Raw genomic sequence first — 21,161 nt, 5'->3', positions numbered from 1 at the left:
AAAGGTTAAGAAAAATCAACCCTCTTTTCTTACAAACTGGGATTTCTTTAATGCGGTTTTAAAAAGAATAGAACAGTACTGCTGCTTTCTCTATGGTATATTTCTTAGGAGAGAAAAAAATGTAGTAATACATCTAACCCCTCCCCCATCTACAGAGTAAGAAAAACTATCAAGGCGGCCACTAGTCCTAGCTGCAGGTGGGGTTTGATACAAGCCCGTGCCTTGCGGCAAGAATTTAAGTCCAAATTCAAGACCTAGTGCTGGCTGCAGCCTGGCCCTCCCTCCGTCCTCCTTGGCTCAGTGCAGCAGCAGTTTGCTCAGGACTAGAGAAACCGCCGAGGGGGCCGAGACTCAATTGTCCCTTGCTCCCGCTCCAGCACACAGGGGCGGAAAAGGCGCGCAGCAACCGTGACCTTGCTCGGCTACCACACCGGCTTCCGCTGACGGTTGGTCAAGCAAACGAAAGCAAGAAGCCTGCCTTTTGCTTGCAATGGTAAACTGACCGGGTGGAGGCGGTGAACGGGTTAGGCAGGCTTTGGGGGCCGGGACGGAGTAGGGATGTCTCTGTCCCTTTAAAGGCCCAGACACTGCGCGCCAGCTGATCGGCGCGCGCCAATCAGCGGGCGTCGGGGGGGAGCTCGCGCCAGCACCACAGCCGCCAGCCCGAGGAGCAGCAACAGCAGCACCGCTGCCGCCAGCCCCCCGACGGGCGAACGAACATGGCGTTGGTAGGCGAGTGAGGCGTAGAGCGGCGACCGAGGCATGGAGGAGGGAAGGAACCGTGCCCGGGGACGCCAACACGTTCATGGAGAGCAAAGTGGCTGTGCGGAGCGAGGAGGAGGAGGAGCAGCGGCGGTGGCGGCGGCACTCCTTCGGCCTTAAAACCTGTCAGCAAAATGGTAGAGCTGCAAACCCTTAATTTCTCCGGGCTATTGTTTTTGTTTGCTGCTGCTTTTTTATTGTAGTCGTCCGGCGCTTGAAGCTTAAAATAGTAATAAAAGCCAAAAATAAAAATAAAGTATGCACAACCCCCCCCCCCCCTTCCCTGTGGTGAAACAGTAAAATGACGTGTAAGAAAAAAGAATTACAACGGTATGCTTGGGGGTTCCCTTTTTCCTAAGGAAACTTGCAGGGAGGGGGAATTGAAAGCGAGAAGAAAGGTTGAGGTGGCTTGTGAGCAGGAATGCGGGAGCAACAATAGAGAGCTTGTTGCCTGGGAAGAGTTAAATTCCTTCATTCCACAATGCGTTTGCAAGGATTAGCTCACAATTCAAGCATTTTAATTACAACTTTACAGATGTAGCAGGGTGAAGGGGCTTTTTCCTAGGTACAAAAAAAAGCGTATTTGAAATCTTGTGGTTCTGAAAGTCACGTTCAGGTTGCAGCGTTAATGATCCCTTTTCTATGAAGTTGCTTTTATTTTATTTGAAATGGAGTGGGGTGGGATTTCAGTTGCTGAGGAGGTGGGCAAATCAAGCAGGGATAGTCACAGGTTTCCTGGACGATTTGGAAGAGGCTCATTTTCAAAGCACTTAGACTTACAGTAGGTTACTATGAAACTTTGTAAGTCTATGTGCTTTGAAAATAAGCACATAATTAGTAAGCATGCATGCATGTAATTTAGCAAAGGAGTGTGTGCATGCGCATATGGTGTATTTTCTTATATCGCTGTTGCCTTTATTTTGTAAGTATTACAAACAACTCACTAAATATTTATATAGTTTGATAAGTAATGGTATACTGTGTGTTGGTTGACTAGAAAAGGTACATATGTCTTCAGAACAAAAGTTATTTCACCTTCCACATGTAATTTAGAAGAACTGCTTTAAGTTATTTTCTGCATTTCAGTATTTAAAAAAAGGAAGTAAACATCTAAATCTTGTACTGATGCCTGTGTTTTTTGTCTCATTAAATTAATGCACAGACAGTACCTTTTAAATTATTTTCAAAGTGCTTACTCAGTGTTTTTACATCAGATACTGACACTTTGATCTGGTTGATGTGTGTCTGCTAGAAGTATCTTTGTCATCTTGAGAGTTCATTTTGAAACTATATAAAATGCATTATCCTTCCGTAATAACACTTGTGCTTTAATCTGATTTATGATAACTTGGTTATGATTTCTGTTTGTAATTAAATATAGCGAGCCTATGCATTTATTGTGTGGGGGTGCACCTATACGTTGTATATATTTTATTTATTGAAGTGTATGTTTTACTGTTGAAGTGTGAAAGAAGAGGAAAATGGTGCCATTATATTATTGTTGAATTTTTAAAAAAAAAATTTTCTCCATCTAAAATTTGTATAAGTTGCACAGACACAAAGATGTTTTTACTGCTACAACTACCACTATTACTTATCATTTCTATAGCACTACTAGATGTACGCAGCACTGTACACTTGAACATGAAGAGGCAGTCCCTGCTCCATAGACAGCTTACAATCTAATTAGGACAGACAAACAGGACATACAAGAGATAAGGGAATATTAAAGTGAGGGTGATAAAATAAGGGTACTGAACAAGTGAGTAAGGGTTAGGAGTTAAAAGCAGCATCAAAAAGGTGGGCTTTTAGCTTAGATTTGAAGACAAAGGACTGGTAAATATGATTTGTGTTTTTTTTTTTTTGCTCCAGGCAATGATTTAACAAATGAAGCTATTATCAAAATAAGTGCAATTTTATGTCTGTGGCAGAGAAGAAATATACTTTGTATTAGTTTCCCTTGTGTATATCTTTTTATGGCATTATTTCATCTATATCACAAAAAACGTTCTTCCTTTAAAATATTTAATTTCTTTTATTACAATACATATATCACATAAAACCACTTATGCTGTGTAAGTTCCGGAACTTGCCCAGTCACACCCTTCACTTCACCACCCATTCACATAAACCTTGTGTGGGCACATTTCTATATATCCATAATCTGTGTACATGCTCCCCAATTGTTGTTTCCTCAATTTCAAATCTTCCACTTGTGTCTTAGATATCGTCCTTAAAGGTTCAAATTATAGTCCTTTTAAATCATAAAAATCTTCTAAATCACATCAAGCAGGAGCACAGTGTTCACAACAAAGTCTCTCCAGCACTCTTCTTGGAGTAGTGTTAGTTCAGCAGAGTGAATCAGTGCAGTGCAGTGTGTCTTCACACCTTCTCTCTTTTGTTCCTCGATGCGAGACCGCATTTCGAACACTCCTTCTTCAGGAGGAACATTTCCCTTAGGAATCATGAGTCCAGCACAGGACCCTCTGTGAGCGTCTCAGCAACACATTCATCTATGCCACACAGTGATTTTTAAGCCTGTTGTGGCCGAACCCTAGCTAGTCAGGTTTTCAGGCTATCCACAATGAATATTCATGAGATTAATTTGCTTCCTTGGCACTGTTCCCTCTAAGCTGAGCAGGAGTCCTCCAACTGCACTGCTGCTGGGGGGGGGGGGGGGGAGATGGTGCTTAAATATTGCGTTTTCAATCCAGAGCCGCCGAGAGGGGGGGGCAAAATTCTCCTGCCCACCAAGGAGGAGCCCGGTGCCAGAGTCTCGCCCTTTCTTGCACCCAGGCCGCTGGTGCCGCAGTCCTGTCTCCACCTGCCTACCCTCAGCTCCCTTCTGTCTGTCGTCTGACCTCCTGCATTAAAAAAAAATCTCGAAAGCAGTAGCCCAGCGCCTTCTCTGCGAAAGTGGCAGATTGCCTAGGGCAGGCCTTCCCTCACTGTGTCCTGCCCTCCTCTGATGTAACTTCCTATTTCCGCGAGGGCGGGACACAGTGAGGGAAGGCCTGCCCTAGGCAATCTGCTGCTTTCGCACAGAAGGCGCTGCTGCGCCTGCTGCTTTAGAGATTTTTTTAAATTTAAATGAAGGGGGTCGGATAGCAGGCAGAAGGGAGCGAGGATAGGTAGGTGAAGACTGGGAACTGGCGCCGGCGGCCTGGGAGCAGGAGAGGGAGGCGACAGAAGTAGCAATTGAGGGGTGAGGGGGGTGGCAATCCTAGGGGGGTGTGGCCTTGCCTCAGCCCCAGCCTCTCACAATTGAATATGTGATGGTGAAACAGCACCTCCCTGCTGGCTGGACTGTAGTGGAGGACTCCCACTCAGCTTAGAGCAAGGGGTTCTCAACCCAGTCCTCTGGGACCCATCTGGCCAGTCAGGTTTTCAGGATACCCACACTGAATATGCATGAGAGAAATTTGCATTCATTTGAGATACAGTACACACATTCATTGTAGGTATCCTGAAACCTGGCTAGGTGTGTCCTGAGGAGTGGGTTGAGAACCCCTGGTTTAGATGGAGCACTATTGATATGCAAATCAATGTCATTTATATTTCTTGTGGATATTCTGAAAACCTGATTGGCTGTGGCTCTCGCAGGACAGGTTTGGGAGTGCCTACTGCATGGGAAAGCGTTCATTTACACCAGGGGTTCTCAACCCAGTCTCGGGATAACCTGACTGGCTGGGTGTTTCAGGATATCCACAAATATAGAAATATGTGACAAAAGGTAAAAAAAGGGGGGAATAGCATAGCACCCCGGGAAACATACTTTTCATTTGACTGATGCTGGCAGAGAATTTTCACTTACAATTATGGTAATACCCTCTCTGCCTTCAGGTGGTTTGACTTGTGGGGAATATGCAGGTACTGTCAAGAACCTCCATTGATTTGACTTGGAGCTGCCTATTGTTTGTCACAGCTTGCTGAGCCTTATTTCTAAAGCTATGAGATTGTATGAGATAACTCAGTTTAAAAAAAAAAAAAAGTAAAGTGACACATCCCTGATTAGCTAAGAGATAGAGGAGGGCCAGTCAGATTTTCAGGATTCCGACAAAGAATATGTATGGGATTAATTTGCATGTACTGCTTTTAGAATGGCATAATCAGACAACCTAAGGCCTAGCTATTTGCAAATAGATCTCGTTCATATTCATTGTGGAAATCTTGAAAACCTGACTGGTTGTGGCCCTCGGAGCATGGTTGCCTATCCCTAAGCTAAGAGCTATTCTGTTAGGCAGGTCGGTGAACAAACATGGTTGTGCTGGTTACAAATAGCTAGGCCTTAGGTTCTCTGTAGGTGTTATTTATTGCACAGTAAAAGGGATGTGGGGGGAGGGGAAAATGTTAACAGGTGAGGGTGGCAGAATGCTTTGCTCATAAATACCTGGATCAAATTGGAGATTTGCTGTGTGACTCCTACCACGTGTAGTACTTCCTACAGGTAACTTGCATAGTCACAGTTTAGGCTTAAGTCTGAGGGGCTGATTCTCAGAACCTGCCAGTACTAGAGGTGTTTAGTACTAGACCAGTGCTGGCATTAGGGTGCGCAGCATGTTCAGAGGGGGTTCTAGTGCAGGAGACAACATGGGCGGCGAAACACTGAGAGAACATCGCATAAAGCAAAGATGCCCTTACCACTAAAAACCTAACGACACTGTCAGCTGGTATTAGGGAAGGGAAATGGGACTTGATATACCGCATTTCTGAGATTTTTGCAACTACATTCAAAGCGGTTTACATATATTCAGGTACTTATTTTGTACCAGGGGCAATGGAGGGTTAAGTGACTTGCCCAGGGTCACAAGGAGCTGCAGGTGTCTGAAGAGAGATTTTTCATCAGCTCCTGGGTTCACTGGTGCAACTTCCGACCCTGGGTTCTCTCCTCATGTCCAAAATGACAACCTTGCCATTGATCAGCAGTAGCGCCAGATACCCCTGGGAGCAGAGCACCTGCTGGATCTGCCCCAGATAGTGCATCTAAGAGCTGCGCTGGGAGATCTGGGGCAGGAAACAGCCACCAGGATGCTGGCAATGAAGATGTAGAAGCGGACTGGGACTTGGAGCTCAGGACCACTGCATGCAGGAGTTTGTGCTGGGCAGATGTGAGCGCTGATCTTTTGACTGATCATTTATTTATTTTTTGTTACATTTGTACCCCGCGCTTTCCCACTCATGGCAGGCTCAATGCGGCTTATTTGGGGCAATGGAGGGTTAAGTGACTTGCCTGAAGTGGGAATTGAACTCAGTTCCTCAGAACCAAAGTCCACCACCCTAACCACTAGGCCGCTCCTCCACAAGATCTGTGCTTACCACTCCAGGCATGTTCATCCCCCTTAACTTCCCAATGTTCACTGCTAACAGTATGCATATAATTTGCATGCTACTAGTGTTGAGCGTTGGAAGTTTTTTTTCTGCGCTGCTCAAGAACATAAGAATCGGCCGCTGAGTTGTGAGGCTGTAGACAGTTTGGGGACGTGACACCTTTCCCTACTCCAGCAGAGTTTCACTATTTAGATATTGCCCCTTACTCAAGGCAAATGCATACAGTTGACTTTTTGGATTAGTTTTGGTCCGGGAACAAGGTATATAAACACTTTTTTTAAAAGTAAGATGCAAAGTACATTGACAACAATGGTGAGTAAACAGGAAAAACTATCAGGCCCTCATAACACCAATTAAGAGCACATAGAGTTAACAGCACTGAAACCAAAAATTAGGCACATAGGAAAAAGGACTCTTGCTATATTACGTTACTAAAGTCTGTTTAGGTTCGCTTTTCTTTTTTGAGGAATGACTTCCAAATTGGTTACTTTTGCACTTCTGTATAATCTTAACACCATGAAGGACTGGTGGGGGGAAAGACCTCAAATGACGGTGCTACCCTTGCAGATGCCAAATACTATAATGTCAGGGCATCCAAACCACAGTTCAGTTTCTATCATCGGTCATAAAATTCCCCAACCAAACCAATAAACAGTTTTTTATGAAATAAATTATTAATGGTGCAAAACAAATTTCATCATGAAAAAATATATAGTGACAATTGTATAACTACTACTACTACTTAACATTTCTAGAGCACTACTAGGGTTACGCAGCGCTGTACAGTTTAACAAAAAGGACAGTCCCTGCTCAAAGGAGCTTACAAACTAAAGGCAGTGGCGTTCCTAGGGGCGCTGACACCCGCCCCCCGGGTGCAGCGTGACCCCCCCCCCCCCAGCGAAAGAACCCCTCCCCGGGTGCACAACCTAATAAAGGAGTTTAAGTTAGTTTGTTGGGTGTCTTACTAAATTATGGTAAGGACTCCAACACGGAAATCCTAAAGATCCAAATAATCAAAACGGAACCTCAGAACTCCTCATAAGGAAAATACAAAAATGTATAAGTGATATCCCTATGCTTTAAGGAGTCAATTATTATCACTGGTTCCCATAAGGAGGAATAAGAGAAAAAAAAACCCAGACGTAAAAAACAAATGAGGTGAAAAACTCTTTACCTCCTTATCAATAACCCATAAAAAGACACCAAACTCAAACTGACCCCAGCCTATATGTGTAGTAAACTACCATGGAAAAACCTGTATTCAAAAGGAGCAGTCCAAAAATAAATGATGGGACTTGTAAAAGACTGAAAAAAAGTCCTAAACTGTTGAAAAAAATCCAAACAGTCCCCCTACCGCTTGTTACATACAGAGGACAAAAAAATCCATTGCAACTTATAGGTAGTTAATACAGCTCCACATCATGTCAAATCCTGGAACTTTTGATGAAAATCTACTTATCTGTCCCATTAGAATTTGCTGCTCCATGCTAGAAGTCCTGGAGTTATACAAAAGCTTAATCGGCAATTGATGTATCGCTTATACATTTTTGTATTTTCCTTTTGAGGAGTTCTGAGGTTACATTTTGATTATTTGGATCTTTAGGATTTCCGTGTTGGAGTCCTTACCATAATTTAGTAAGACATGCACAAACTAACTACCGGTACTATTTCTCAAACTCCTTTATTAGGTTGGATTATTATCTTTTGAGTTTGGTTTCCCTGTTTACTTTAGAGTATTTCTGACAATTATATAACCCAATCAAAAGGGGACTAAAAGTTGAACTTAGCTTGTGTGGCAGTCTAAGGCAGGGGGCAATTGCCGCCACAGTCGAGTAGTTGAACAAGCAGTAATATAAAAGACCACATTGCAATATTCAGTCCCCTGAGGAAGCCAAATGGTGAAATGGGTCCCCATTGGGATCAGGATTTGACTGTCTTAGACTGCCACACAAGCTAAGTTCAACTTATAGTTCCCTTTTGATTGGGTTACAATTGTCACCATATATTTTTTGTTGATGAAATTTGTTTTGCGCCATTAGTAACTTATTGTTTTGGTTGGGGATTTTTATGACCGATGATAGAAACTGTGAACTGTGGTTTGGATGCCGTGACATTACAGTATTTGGCATCTGCAAGGGTACCACAGTCATCTGAAGTCTTTTCCCCACCCAGTCCTTCATGGTCTTAGATTATACAGAGGCTATTCCTTACTTTACCCTGTGAACTGAGTTTGACATTTATTGAGTGAGTTTCCTTTTGTTACTTTTGCACATACCATGACAGCAATGACCCTCATTCCAAAGCCAGGCTATGTGGTGTACAAGTTTGGTCAGTCAGATTTACTGTCCACTCTCTCTCTAGTACTGATATTGAAGTTTTCTTGTGGTGTTTTTAAAGTGTAACATATATAGGCAACCTGTACAGGTGCGCTTGAAATATATATTTTGTAATCAAGCCTGTGGCTTCCATTATAATGGGAAATGTTTCTGTATTTTTCTGCCACATTGTTTTGTATTTAAGGATCTTCTCCTCTTCCGCCTGATTCACAGAATAATTGCTCGGAACTGACATCAGTGTAACTGTCAGACTTGTGAGTTCTTGTACCAATTAGAGTGCTGCTGAGCCTGGTACTCGGACCAGGTTCTGCTTGGCGGCCAGACAACCCCAGGTTTCACCTGCGCTGACTGCTGTTCCCCAGAGGTTGAGCGCTTAGGTTTGGGCAGCCTGCAGGACTTATGAGACTGAGCTGGAAGCAGGGTGGTGAATGTATCGGCCAGGCAGGCAGCAGGCAAGAGAGTGATCCAGGTACAGGCAAAGTCAATAGGCAGGCAGCAAGCAGGGGAGTAATCCATGTACAGGCAATGTCAATGGGCAAACAACAGGCAAGAGAGTAATCCAGGCACAGACAAAGTCAGTAGGCAGGCAGCGGGTCAAGAGAGTAATTCAGGTACAGGCAAAATCAGCAACGAGGGACAAAGTAGAGAAGACGCAAACTACTGAGCAAGCAACACCTACCAAAGTAGAAGCTAAAGCACAGAGTCCAGGAAGAGCTCAGCTGATAAAGTGCTGGCATCTGACATCAGCAGGGAGAAGGAGCACAACCATAGGAGAAGAGCAGTGACATCAGCAGTGAGAAGGAGCACAGCCATAGGAGAAGAGCAGGGGAAGGAGGAACCGGAAGACCAATAGGAGAGAAGCAAGGGAAGCCAGGCAGAGAGAGAGAGAGAGAGCAGACACAGGTGCGTGGCAGCAACGCAATTAAGGAGCCTGGAAGCCAGAGAAGAACTACATACACGGCTCAGGGCTGTGCCAGTCAAGTGTGTGTGTCGACAGGACCATGCGCAGTCCAAGGACGCCGCTTGCGTTGAGGTAGGGGGCATGACAGTAGTAGGACCACAGAAGTACATGGGTTTTCAGGATATGCCTAATCAATATGCATGAGAGAGATTTGCATATAAGACAGACATGCAGAGCTCTTTGCATGTTCATTAGTGATATCCTGAAAACCCAACTGGCCTGTGGACCCCTTTGAGTATCCCTGCTCTAAACTCTGCAGACTAGCATACAGAATGTTTACTTAGTACCTTTTCTCTTTTTCTGTAAATCCCCTTCAAAATAAACATGAAATTAAATAAAAAAAAAATCAAATGCATAATATTTTATCCCTTTACCTCTTCCATTGGGAATTTCTGTTAAGTTTACAGTCCACTAAGAAAGCCTCATAGTAGCTCCACAACTTCTGCTTATTTAGCACTACTAGACATACACACAGCACTGTATACAAATATGTAAGAAACTGTAAACTCTGTCAAGCATGGACTGTCCAACACAGGTCAAGCAAGGAATTTGAGGAACTCAGCCAGTATCCTGAAAACATTTTACTGTCCATGTACCTTCTAAGAAACTTTAGGATTTATCCATTAGCAGCTATGTAGTTATACTGTCAACTGCAATTTCAGGAAAAAAAAATAAAACAATTCTGGAGAAACTATAAAGGTGGGCTTCAGTCCTTTGAAACAATCCATCTAAAAATTAATATCCAGGCAGGTGATATAACCCTACTGGATTTAAAGATGTGCAAGACACTTCAAAGAGCCGCTTGAAATCCAGTTCTGTCCCCTCCATTGCCCCAGGTACAAAATAAGTACCTGTATATGTAAACCGCTTTGAATGTAGTTGCAAAATACCACAGAAAGGCGGTATATCAAGTCCTATTTCCCTTTCCCTTCAATACTTACTTCTACCCCTCCTGGTTTTATGGGGTCCCATCTCTGAGAATTTTAAAATGTATTTATATTATGATAGTGTCTCATATGCACTTTGCCTAAGTCTCACCAAAGGGCTAATCATGCCCTGGCTGCCATCTTTTTATGAGCTAGGAAGTTATAGGGCAGGGCTTTTCCTTGTCAGGGGGTGGCTAATGAAATATCTCTGGGTATGTGGTTTATGTTGGCATTAGCATGTGGCCTTAAAAGAAGAAAAATTAGCATGTATTCACTTACTGCCAGCCATTTTGTAGGTGGTAAGGGCTCACGCATTACTCCTGCTCTAATTAGCGTGTGGTAATATAACTCTGCTGATTATTTTATTTACTTATTAGGATTTATTTACCGCCTTTTTGAAGGAATTCACTCAACGCGGTGTACAGTAATCATAGATCAAACATGAGCAATAGGCAGTTACAGCAGTAAAAATATTCAAGAACAATACAAAGTATGGCATGGTATACTACTTACAATGTCAGCACAATATGTAATAGAACATTATAATTGATAGTGAAGAGTAAAGCAAAGATGTAACATATGGATGGGTAAGAAAAGTAGGAAGAGTTAGAAAGTAAGGTGACTGATTTGAAGAAAGTTGCACATGAGGTCAGAGAGATGGTTAAATATTACCTCAGCTACAGTAGGAGTGGATAAACATGTCCCGTTGCAGTATGTGCAGCCCGAGTCACTCCTTGTGTGTGTGTGTGTGAGTGAGTGAGTAACAAGTTAGTTACTTCCATTAAAGGCCTGGTTGAAGAGTCAAGCCTTCACCTGCTTCCTGAAGTAGAGATAGTCTTGTGTTAAGTGAAGCCTTTCAGGCAGTGCATTCCAGAGTGTGGGGGCTACTCCGGAGGAGGCTCACTTGCGGATATCATATCGTGTAATGTCTTTTGGAGAGGGTGTGGTTAGTGAAAGTTCTTGGCAGTGTGTGGAGGATCATCCTATTCTTCAGATACTCAGGGCCATTTTCTTTCAGGGCCTTGAAGATCAGGCATAGAGTTTTAAATTTAGCCCTGTATTGTAAGCCAATGAAGTTTTTGCAAAAATGGTGTGATGTCACATCGCTTGCAACCCTCTATGAGTCTTGCTGCTGCATTCTGAATCAACTGGAGCTGGTGCAGGCCATTTGTAGTCAGGCCATTGTATAGTACATTGCAGTAATCCAGTCTTGATGTTACCATGGCATGCACAACTGGGATAAGATTTACCTTCTCGATGTAAGGAGAGAAGCAGCTCTTGAAGGTTGCTTGGATTTGGGGAATTAGATTTAACACTTACTCTAACTGTATTCCAAGGTTCCTGACTTGTGATTTGAGGGGGAGTTCATACTTCCCAAAAGGGATTTTGATGTCAGCTATGTATCCGCTTGTGTTAGGGACCCAGAGAAGCTCGGTTTTACTTGGGTTCAGCCAAAGTTTGTTGTGTTATCCCATTCTTGAATTGATTGTTAGGTAATCAGTTTATTCAAGGCTGTAGTGTAGGAATGCCCACTCTCCACCCCCACCCCCCCCGACCCAGACACACACCCCTCAAAAACAAAATGAAAAATATTTTATTTAGTTTTTAGTGTGTGCATATTTAGCATTTAGGGGCTCTGCGGTTGCATCGGCATATGGAATTGCTGCACATCAAGGCCCCCTTTTTACTGCAGCGGGTAAGTGAAACACTTGCCCAGTGGCTGTTTCCGGAGTGAGCCCTTACTGCCTCCTGTGCAAAATCAAGCTGCGCAGTTACCTCCGGGTAAGCTCCCAGCGCTAAAAATAAAATCTATTTTTTCAGTGCCGGAAATGGCACGTGTTTGGAGCAGGCACTACTGCTAGGCTCTTGGCTGTAGTGGCGGATTGACGCATGGCAAAGCGGCAGTATGTATGCCACTACTTTGTAAAAGGGGCCTTTACTGCAGGATGCCTGAGTGCACCCCATGGTATGCCATTTTAAGCTGCATTAGGCACACATTAGTGTCTGTCTCATTAAAAGGGCTCCTTTGTTTAGTACCCTTTCAGATTGGAAAGCTGATTGTTGGTGTATGATTGATTGGATAAAATTGGTTCAGGTTACCATGTTAGCTGGGCAAGTACCCTCTTCCTTTTCTTTCCCTGCCTATCTTGGGGTACTGTGATAGTATCTGTGTTCCTATCACTCTTCCTTTGTCTCAAGGCAAATGTCATTAATGTGTTGGAACATGACCTCTGCAAGTTGTTTCTGGTGTCAGTGACAAGGTCCTTGGCTTGCAGAGATTCACTGCAGACTGCTGTTCTGCCTTTCAAGGGGATGTCCATGTTGTGGAAATGTCTCTTTCCCATCTAGGACTGATTTATCTGACTTTAATATATTTCAGCGCTGTTTTTCTTTGCCATTGTTTTTAAAATGTTCTCTATCCTGCCAGATAGCACTTTTTTTGTTGGTGCTTTTTCTATACCTAAGGTTATCACTTCCCTGAGTTTCTCCCTTTGTTTTGAGCCAGCTGGTATATCAGATCTTGGACCTCTTTATGGTGAAGCATTGTGTAATGCAGGGGTTCTCAACCTAGTACTTGGGTCACACCTAGCTAGTCGGATTTTAAGGATATCCACAATGAATACGTATATGAGAGATCTGCATAAAACGGAAGTAGCACATGCATGTGCTCTTTTGGGGATAGGTAGGAGGGTTAGGCTTATTTCTTCTTGTCTGTGAGAGACAAGTAAACCCCCTTCCTAGTAGGGAGAGATGGAGTAAATTTTCATACCTTCTCTATGTATGCTGGTGTAGCCAGGAAGCCGATGTGCCAGATGTGTCTGGTGCAGCAAGGTTGAAGAGGTTTTGGCAGTATAGACTGACTCATGTGCTGGCCCTGCAGATCCATAGAGTCTGGGATTCAGATGGTTTAGCTATGGGCCTCAGCCTACAGTTTGGGGGGGGGGGGTCACGGGTACCTGCATTCCCCTGTGGCATGGTCCCGTGGGGCTGAGCCTTATACCTCACCCAGTGGTCACCATTAGGCGATGACAAGGGTAAGCTTCTTGAGCAGGGGCTGTCCTTCTTTGTTAAACTGTACAGCGCTGCGTAACCCTAGTAACGCTCTAGAAATGTTAAGTAGTAGTAGTTGTCCCTCCCCCCCCCCCCAAAAAAAAGAACCTTAGAGTGAGGACCCTTGAAGCTGGACAGGAAGCCCTTAACCTGGAACTACTTGCTTAGGAGCAACGAAGTTTGTGTCCTAAAAAAGGAGAGAGCAACAGGCACTTGGGCAGGGTTGTTGGAGGCCCTGGGGAGTCCATAGAGGCATTGCCTCCCCTCCACCCCCCATTCCATGGCCCAGCAGAGCTGAAGGGCTGCCCATTTGAACCATGTGAACTATAATAAGGGAGGAGAGAGCAGGGGCCAGTGCAGAGAAAGAAAGGACAGTGTGCTGATGGGTGTTTTGAGCATGCTGTCCCCATCCAAACCCAAGAAAGGGGAACATGATGCTGAGCTACAAGAGAAGGAAAGGAGAGCTCCGTGACTTGCTATCTTTGGTTGAGGTTCAAGGTGCTCACTCAAGAAACAGGTTATATTCTGGCATCCCAACCTCAGATGAGTTGGGAGTCCTGCCTCAACCCAAGGAGACTAGCTGGAAGTTGGAGTGGCTCCCTCTCCTGCTGCAGGTCTTTATCTCCATGTGGTATCCTGAGGGGTCCCTTGCCTGTAGAAAAGCCGCCTTCAGGATTAGTTTTCCCAAAAATTTATTATGAGGGTTCTCGCACATATTGTTCTTGGGTAGAGTAATAGCTGTAGTCTAGGCAGTCTAGTGGGATAAGAGACCTAGAGTGGATGTCCAGGGAGCAGTCATTAGTCTTCTGTTCTCCTAGCCTATGCTTCTGAGGGGATAAGGTATCGAATCAGAATGAGGGGTCTGTCGGCAGTGGCATTACTGTATAGGAGGAGATCCTTTTTCAAATGAAAGAAAACACTGGAATGAAAGACATAGGATAAGTTAAGAGGAAATAGGCTTCTCCGAGGACAAGCAGGCTGCTTGTTCTCACTGATGGGTTGACGTCCTCGGCAGCCCCCTCCATTGGAAAGATTACTAGCAAAGGCCTTTGCTAGTCCTCGCGCGCCCATGCGCACCGCGCATGCGCGGTCGTCTTCCCGCCCGAAATCGGCTCGAGCCGGCCAGTCTTCTTTCGTCCGCACTCGGTACGGTCGTGTTACGCCGTTCGTGCCCCAGAGAGTCGACCTCGCGCGTCCTTTTCGACGTGTTTTTGTCCTTTTTTTCCTTGAAAAAGTTCGGGAAGCGCTCCGGTAGTGTTCCGGAAGACCCTTTCGGGTTTTCTGCCCTTCCCGTATTTCTCAGTTTTTGCCCCGTAAGTTTTCTTTCGTTGTCGGGGTAGGCCTCTTTTGGCCTCGGTCGAGATTTTTCTCCCTCTAAATTTTGGTGCTTCAATTTTCGCCATTTCGGCTTTTGATTTCGCCGGCGTGATTTTTCCGCCCATGACATCGAAGCCTTCCAGCGGCTTCAAGAAGTGCACCCAGTGCGCCCGGGTAATCTCGCTCACTGATAGGCATTCTGCGTGTCTTCAGTGTCTAGGGGCCCAGCACCGCCCTCAGAACTGCAGTCTGTGTTCCCTGTTACAAAGGCGGACTCAGGTATCGAGATTAGCCCAGTGGAACGTTTTGTTCTCGGGCTCTTCGTCGGCATCGGCACTGGAGGCATCGAGTGCATCGACGTCGTCAGCGTCCGGACCATCTTCCTTGGCTGCCGCTCCATCGACTGCATCGAGGCATCGGACCTCTGCATCGGCGCCGAGGCATCGGGCGACTGTATCGACGTCGGTGGTACCGAGACTTCGTCTGCTGATGTCGTCGGACGGAGGTGCATCGTCAGGAGTGCAGGTGAGGGCTGTCCATTCCCCTGCTGGTGGCGGTGAGCCTTCGGGTGGGTCTCCTACCCTGAGGGCTCCTGCGGTACAGCCCCCCCGGGATCGACCCTCTTCGGTCTCGGCCCCGAGGAAGCGACGGATGGATTCTACGTCCTCCTCGTCGGTGCCGGGGAGCTCCGGTGACATGCTTCGGAAGAAGTCGAAGAAGCATCGACACCGGTCTCCTCCCCATGTCGGCACCGAGAGCTCTGGGTCGCTGAGGGATTCGGCACCCAGCAGGCATCGGCACCGAGAGGACCGCTCACCCTCTGTTCAGGAGGTGTCGATGCGCTCCACTCTGGACAGCCCGGAACAGCCTCCTCGCCCGGAACAGGTTCTGGCGTCGACGCCTGCATCGACCTCTCAGCCTTTCTCTGCAGCCGCTCTAAACGAGAGCCTCCGGGCCGTTCTCCCAGAGATTCTGGGAGAGCTGTTGCGCCCTACCCCTCCGGTACCGGCGGTGCTTGCGCCTCCGGTACCGTCGAGCGTGGCGCCGGCTGGCCCATCGCCCAGGTTGAGGTCCCCGACGTCGGTACCGCGTGCGGTGCCGACCGCGGCCACCTCCCAGGAAGGCTCCCCGACTACATCGGCGGAGGGAGCTTCGCCGATGCGGGCGAGGGAGTCTACCTCTCGACACCCCCACCGTGGACGGGGTTCCACCGAGTCGAGCAGGGCGAGGTTGCAGACACAGGTCCATGAACTTGTGTCTGACACCGAGGGTGAGGCCTCGTGGGAGGAAGAGGAGGACCCCAGATATTTCTCTGACGAGGAGTCTGAGGGTCTTCCTTCTGATCCCACTCCCTCTCCTGAAAGACAGCTTTCTCCTCCCGAGAGTCTGTCTTTTGCTTCCTTTGTCCGGGAGATGTCTACGGCCATCCCCTTCCCGGTGGTTGTGGAGGACGAGCCCAGGGCTGAAATGTTTGAGCTCCTGGACTATCCTTCTCCACCTAAGGAAGCGTCCACTGTTCCCTTGCACCATGTCCTGAAAAAGACATTGCTTGCGAACTGGACCAAGCCACTAAGTAATCCCCACATTCCCAAGAAGATCGAGTCCCAGTACCGGATCCATGGGGACCCAGAGCTGATGCGCACCCAGTTGCCTCATGACTCTGGAGTTGTGGATTTGGCCCTAAAGAAGGCTAAGAGTTCTAGGGAGCATGCTTCGGCGCCCCCGGGCAAAGACCCTAGAACCTTAGACTCCTTTGGGAGGAAGGCCTACCATTCTTCTATGCTCGTGGCCAAGATCCAGTCTTACCAGCTCTACACGAGCATACACATGCGGAACAATGTGCGGCAGTTGGCGGGCTTGGTTGATGCTCTTCCCCCTGAGCAAGCCAAGCCTTTTCAGGAGGTGGTCAGGCAGCTGAAGGCGTGCAGAAAATTCCTGGCCAGAGGAGTTTATGACACTTTTGATGTTGCGTCCAGGGCCGCTGCTCAAGGTGTGGTGATGCGCAGGCTCTCATGGCTGCATGCCGCCGACCTGGAGAATAGACTCCAGCAGTGGATTGCGGACTCGCCTTGCCGTGCGGACAACATTTTTGGAGAAAAAGTCGAGCAGGTGGTAGAGTCTCTCCACCAGCGGGACACCGCATTCGACAAGTTCTCCCGCCGGCAGCCTTCAGCCTCTACCTCTACAGGTAGAAGATTTTTCGGGGGAAGGAAGACTGGTCCCTATGCTTCTGGTAAGCGTAGGTACAATCCTCCTTCCCGACAGCCTGCGGCCCAGGCTAAGCCCCAGCGCGCTCGCTCTCGTCAGCAGCGTGCGCCTCAGCAAGGCCCCGCGGCTCCCCAGCAAAAGCAAGGGGCGAGCTTTTGACTGGCTCCAGCAGAGCATAGCCGACATCCAAGTGTCAGTGCCGGGCGACCTGCCGGTCGGGGGGAGGTTGAAAGCTTTTCACCAAAGGTGGCCTCTCATAACCTCCGATCAGTGGGTTCTCCAAATAGTCCGGCAAGGATACACCCTCAATTTGGCATCAAAACCTCCAAATTGTCCACCGGGAGCTCAGTCTTACAGCTTCCAACACAAGCAGGTACTTGTAGAGGAACTCTCTGCCCTTCTCAGCGCCAATGCGGTCGAGCCCGTGCCATCCGGGCAAGAAGGGCTGGGATTCTATTCCAGGTACTTCCTTGTGGAAAAGAAAACAGGGGGGATGCGTCCCATCCTAGACCTAAGGGCCCTGAACAAATATCTCGTAAAAGAAAAGTTCAGGATGCTTTCCCTGGGCACCCTTCTCCCCATGATTCAGCAAAACGATTGGCTATGCTCTCTGGACTTGAAGGATGCCTACACACACATCCCGATACTGCCAGCTCACAGACAGTATCTGCGATTTCAGTTGGGCACACGCCACTTCCAGTACTGTGTGCTACCCTTTGGGCTCGCCTCTGCGCCCAGGGTGTTCACAAAGTGCCTAGCTGTGGTAGCAGCGGCACTTCGCAGGCTGGGGGTGCACGTGTTCCCATATCTCGACGATTGGCTGGTGAAGAACACATCCGAGGCAGGAGCCCTGCAGTCCATGCAGATGACTGTTCGCCTCCTGGAGCTACTGGGGTTTGTGATAAATTACCCAAAGTCCCATCTTCTCCCAGTGCAGAAACTCGAATTCATAGGAGCCCTGCTGGATTCTCGGACGGCTCGCGCCTATCTCCCAGAGGCGAGAGCCAACAACTTGTTGTCCCTCGTCTCGCGGGTGCGTGCGTCCCAGCAGATCACAGCTCGGCAGATGTTGAGATTGCTGGGCCACATGGCCTCCACAGTTCATGTGACTCCCATGGCCCGCCTTCACATGAGATCTGCTCAATGGACCCTAGCCTCCCAGTGGTATCAGGCCGCTGGGGGACTAGAGGACGTGATCCACCTGTCCACGAGTTTTCTCAAATCCCTGTATTGGTGGACGATTTGCTCCAATTTGACTCTGGGACGTCCCTTCCAAATTCCTCAGCCACAAAAAGTGCTGACCACGGATGCATCTCTCCCGGGATGGGGAGCTCATGTCGATGGGCTTCACACCCAAGGAAGTTGGTCCCTCCAAGAACGCGATCTACAGATCAATCTTCTGGAGTTGCGAGCGATCTGGAACGCTCTGAAGGCTTTCAGAGATCGGCTGTCCCACCAAATTATCCAAATTCAGACAGACAACCAGGTTGCCATGTACTATGTCAACAAGCAGGGGGGCACCGGATCTCGACCCCTGTGTCAGGAAACCGTCAGCATGTGGCTCTGGGCTCGCCGTCTCGGCATGGTACTCCAAGCCACATATCTGGCAGGCGTAAACAACAGTCTGGCTGACAGGTTGAGCAGGATTATACAACCTCACGAGTGGTCGCTCAGTTCCAGGGTAGTGCGACAGATCTTCCAAGCGTGGGGCACCCCCTTGGTGGATCTCTTCGCATCTCGAGCGAACCACAAAGTCCCTCAGTTCTGTTCCAGGCTTCAGGCCTCCGGCAGACTAGCATCGGATGCCTTCCTCCTGGATTGGGGGGAGGGCCTGCTGTATGCTTATCCTCCCATCCCTCTGGTGGGGAAGACTTTGTTGAAACTCAAGCAAGACCGAGGCACCATGATTCTGATTGCTCCTTTTTGGCCGCGTCAGATCTGGTTCCCCCTTCTTCTGGAGTTATCCTCCGAAGAACCGTGGAGATTGGAGTGTTTTCCGACCCTCATCACACAGGACGAGGGGGCGCTTCTGCATCCCAACCTCCAGTCTCTGGCTCTCACGGCCTGGATGTTGAGGGCGTAGACTTTGCCTCTTTGGGTCTGTCAGAGGGTGTCTCCCGCATCTTGCTTGCTTCCAGGAAAGACTCCACTAAGAGAAGTTACTTCTTCCATTGGAGGAGGTTTGCCGTCTGGTGTGACAGCAAGGCCCTAGATCCTCGCTCTTGTCCTACACAGACCCTGCTTGAATACCTTCTGCACTTGTCTGAGTCTGGTCTCAAGACCAACTCTGTAAGGGTTCACCTTAGTGCAATCAGTGCATACCATTACCGTGTGGAAGGTAAGCCGATCTCAGGACAGCCTTTAGTTGTTCGCTTCATGAGAGGTTTGCTTTTGTCAAAGCCCCCTGTCAAGCCTCCTACAGTGTCATGGGATCTCAATGTCGTTCTCACCCAGCTGATGAAACCTCCTTTTGAGCCACTGAATTCCTGCCATCTGAAGTACTTGACCTGGAAGGTCATTTTCTTGGTGGCAGTTACTTCAGCTCGTAGAGTCAGTGAGCTTCAGGCCCTGGTAGCCCAGGCCCCGTACACCAAATTCCATCATAACAGAGTAGTCCTCCGCACTCACCCTAAGTTCCTGCCAAAGGTTGTGTCGGAGTTCCATCTGAACCAGTCAATTGTCTTGCCAACATTTTTTCCCCGTCCTCATTCCTGCCCTGCTGAACGTCAGCTGCACACATTGGACTGCAAGAGAGCATTGGCCTTCTACCTGGAGCGGACACAGCCCACCAGACAGTCCGCCCAATTGTTTGTTTCTTTTGACCCCAATAGGAGGGGAGTGGCTGTAGGGAAACGCACCATATCCAATTGGCTAGCAGATTGCATTTCCTTCACTTACGCCCAGGCGGGGCTGGCTCTTGAGGGTCATGTCACGGCTCATAATGTTAGAGCCATGGCTGCGTCGGTAGCCCACTTGAAGTCAGCCTCCATTGAAGAAATTTGCAAAGCTGCGACGTGGTCATCTGTCCACACATTCACATCTCATTACTGCCTGCAGCAGGACACCCGACGCGACAGTCGGTTCGGGCAGTCAGTTCTTCAGAACCTGTTTGGGCTTTAGGATCCAACTCCACCCCCCGAGGGCCCTGTTTGTTCTGTTCCAGGCTGCACTCTCAGTTAGTTGGTAAATTTTTTAGGTCAATCTCTTTAATGTCCTCGCCGTTGCGAGGCCCAGTTGACCAAGGTTGTTGTTTTGAGTGAGCCTGGGGGCTAGGGATACCCCATCAGTGAGAACAAGCAGCCTGCTTGTCCTCGGAGAAAGCGAATGCTACATACCTGTAGAAGGTATTCTCCGAGGACAGCAGGCTGATTGTTCTCACAAACCCGCCCGCCTCCCCTTTGGAGTTGAGTCTTCCCTTGAAGTGTATTGTCTTGCTACATACTGGACTGGCCGGCTCGAGCCGGTTTCGGGCGGGAAGACGGCCGCGCATGCGCGGTGCGCATGGGCGCGCGAGGACTAGCAAAGGCCTTTGCTAGTAAACTTTCCGATGGAGGGGGCTGCCGAGGACGTCAACCCATCAGTGAGAACAATCAGCCTGCTGTCCTCGGAGAATACCTTCTACAGGTATGTAGCATTCGCTTTAGGAGGAATCTAAGAAAATATTTGACAGAAAGTGTGCAGTGGCCTCCCGGTGGAGGTTGTAGAGTCAAAGACTGTGTCAGATTTAAAAAAGTGAGGGACAGGCACGTGGGATCCCTTAGGAAAAGGAGCAGTTAGTGGTTACTGAGGATGGGCCATTTGGTTATCTGCTGTCATGTTTCTGTGTCTGTTGTGCTTAACTTCTGGCATTCCCAAAAGTTGGCGCAATGTTATAGAATACTATCAATTACACGCTCAACTTTTATTAAATTGGGCACCAGCATTTACACCAGGTTTTGGAAGCCATAAATGCTGGCACCCAGTGAAGTGTGAAATCGGCATTAACCTACTAATCGTATTAACACCTTGAATCCTCATTTTTCTTATAAATGGCCAGCGTTTAACAAAGTGTCAAACTACTGTATCCAAAGCCCTTACTATTGTGTACAACTCTGGAGACTGCACTTTCAAAAAGATATAAAGAGGATGGAGTCAGTCCAGAGGGCGGCTACTAAAGTGGTCAGTAGTCTTCGTCATAAAGTGTATGGGGATAGACTTAAAGATCTCAGTAAGTATTCTTTGGAAGAAAGGCAGGAGAAGGAAGATATGATAGAGACATTTAAATACCTGTGC

At 47.6% G+C, this 21,161-nt stretch overlaps 1 protein-coding gene across 6 annotated transcripts in view; it reads left to right on the top strand.

The window, feature by feature from the left end:
• The first annotated feature begins 581 nt into the window (after positions 1 to 581).
• The window catches only part of ZBTB47 (zinc finger and BTB domain containing 47), a 296,099-nt gene continuing 275,519 nt past the window's right edge, over positions 582 to 21,161 (top strand). For 5 of the 6 annotated variants that reach the window (XM_030197609.1, XM_030197641.1, XM_030197647.1 and 2 more), the window contains exon 1: positions 582 to 899. In XM_030197609.1, the coding sequence (XP_030053469.1) occupies positions 897 to 899 (3 nt within the window). In that variant the 5' untranslated portion in view covers positions 582 to 896. Of the gene's footprint in view, positions 900 to 1,049; positions 1,093 to 21,161 lie in introns of those variants that run through there. The other variant, XM_030197634.1, reaches the window with a different exon arrangement.

This window comes from Microcaecilia unicolor, chromosome 1 (genome assembly GCF_901765095.1).
Source record: "Microcaecilia unicolor chromosome 1, aMicUni1.1, whole genome shotgun sequence".
In the NCBI taxonomy this organism is placed as follows: domain Eukaryota; kingdom Metazoa; phylum Chordata; class Amphibia; order Gymnophiona; family Siphonopidae; genus Microcaecilia; species Microcaecilia unicolor.
The sequence above is the reverse complement of the archived record's forward strand: the minus strand, read 5'-3'. Positions and strand labels throughout refer to the sequence as shown.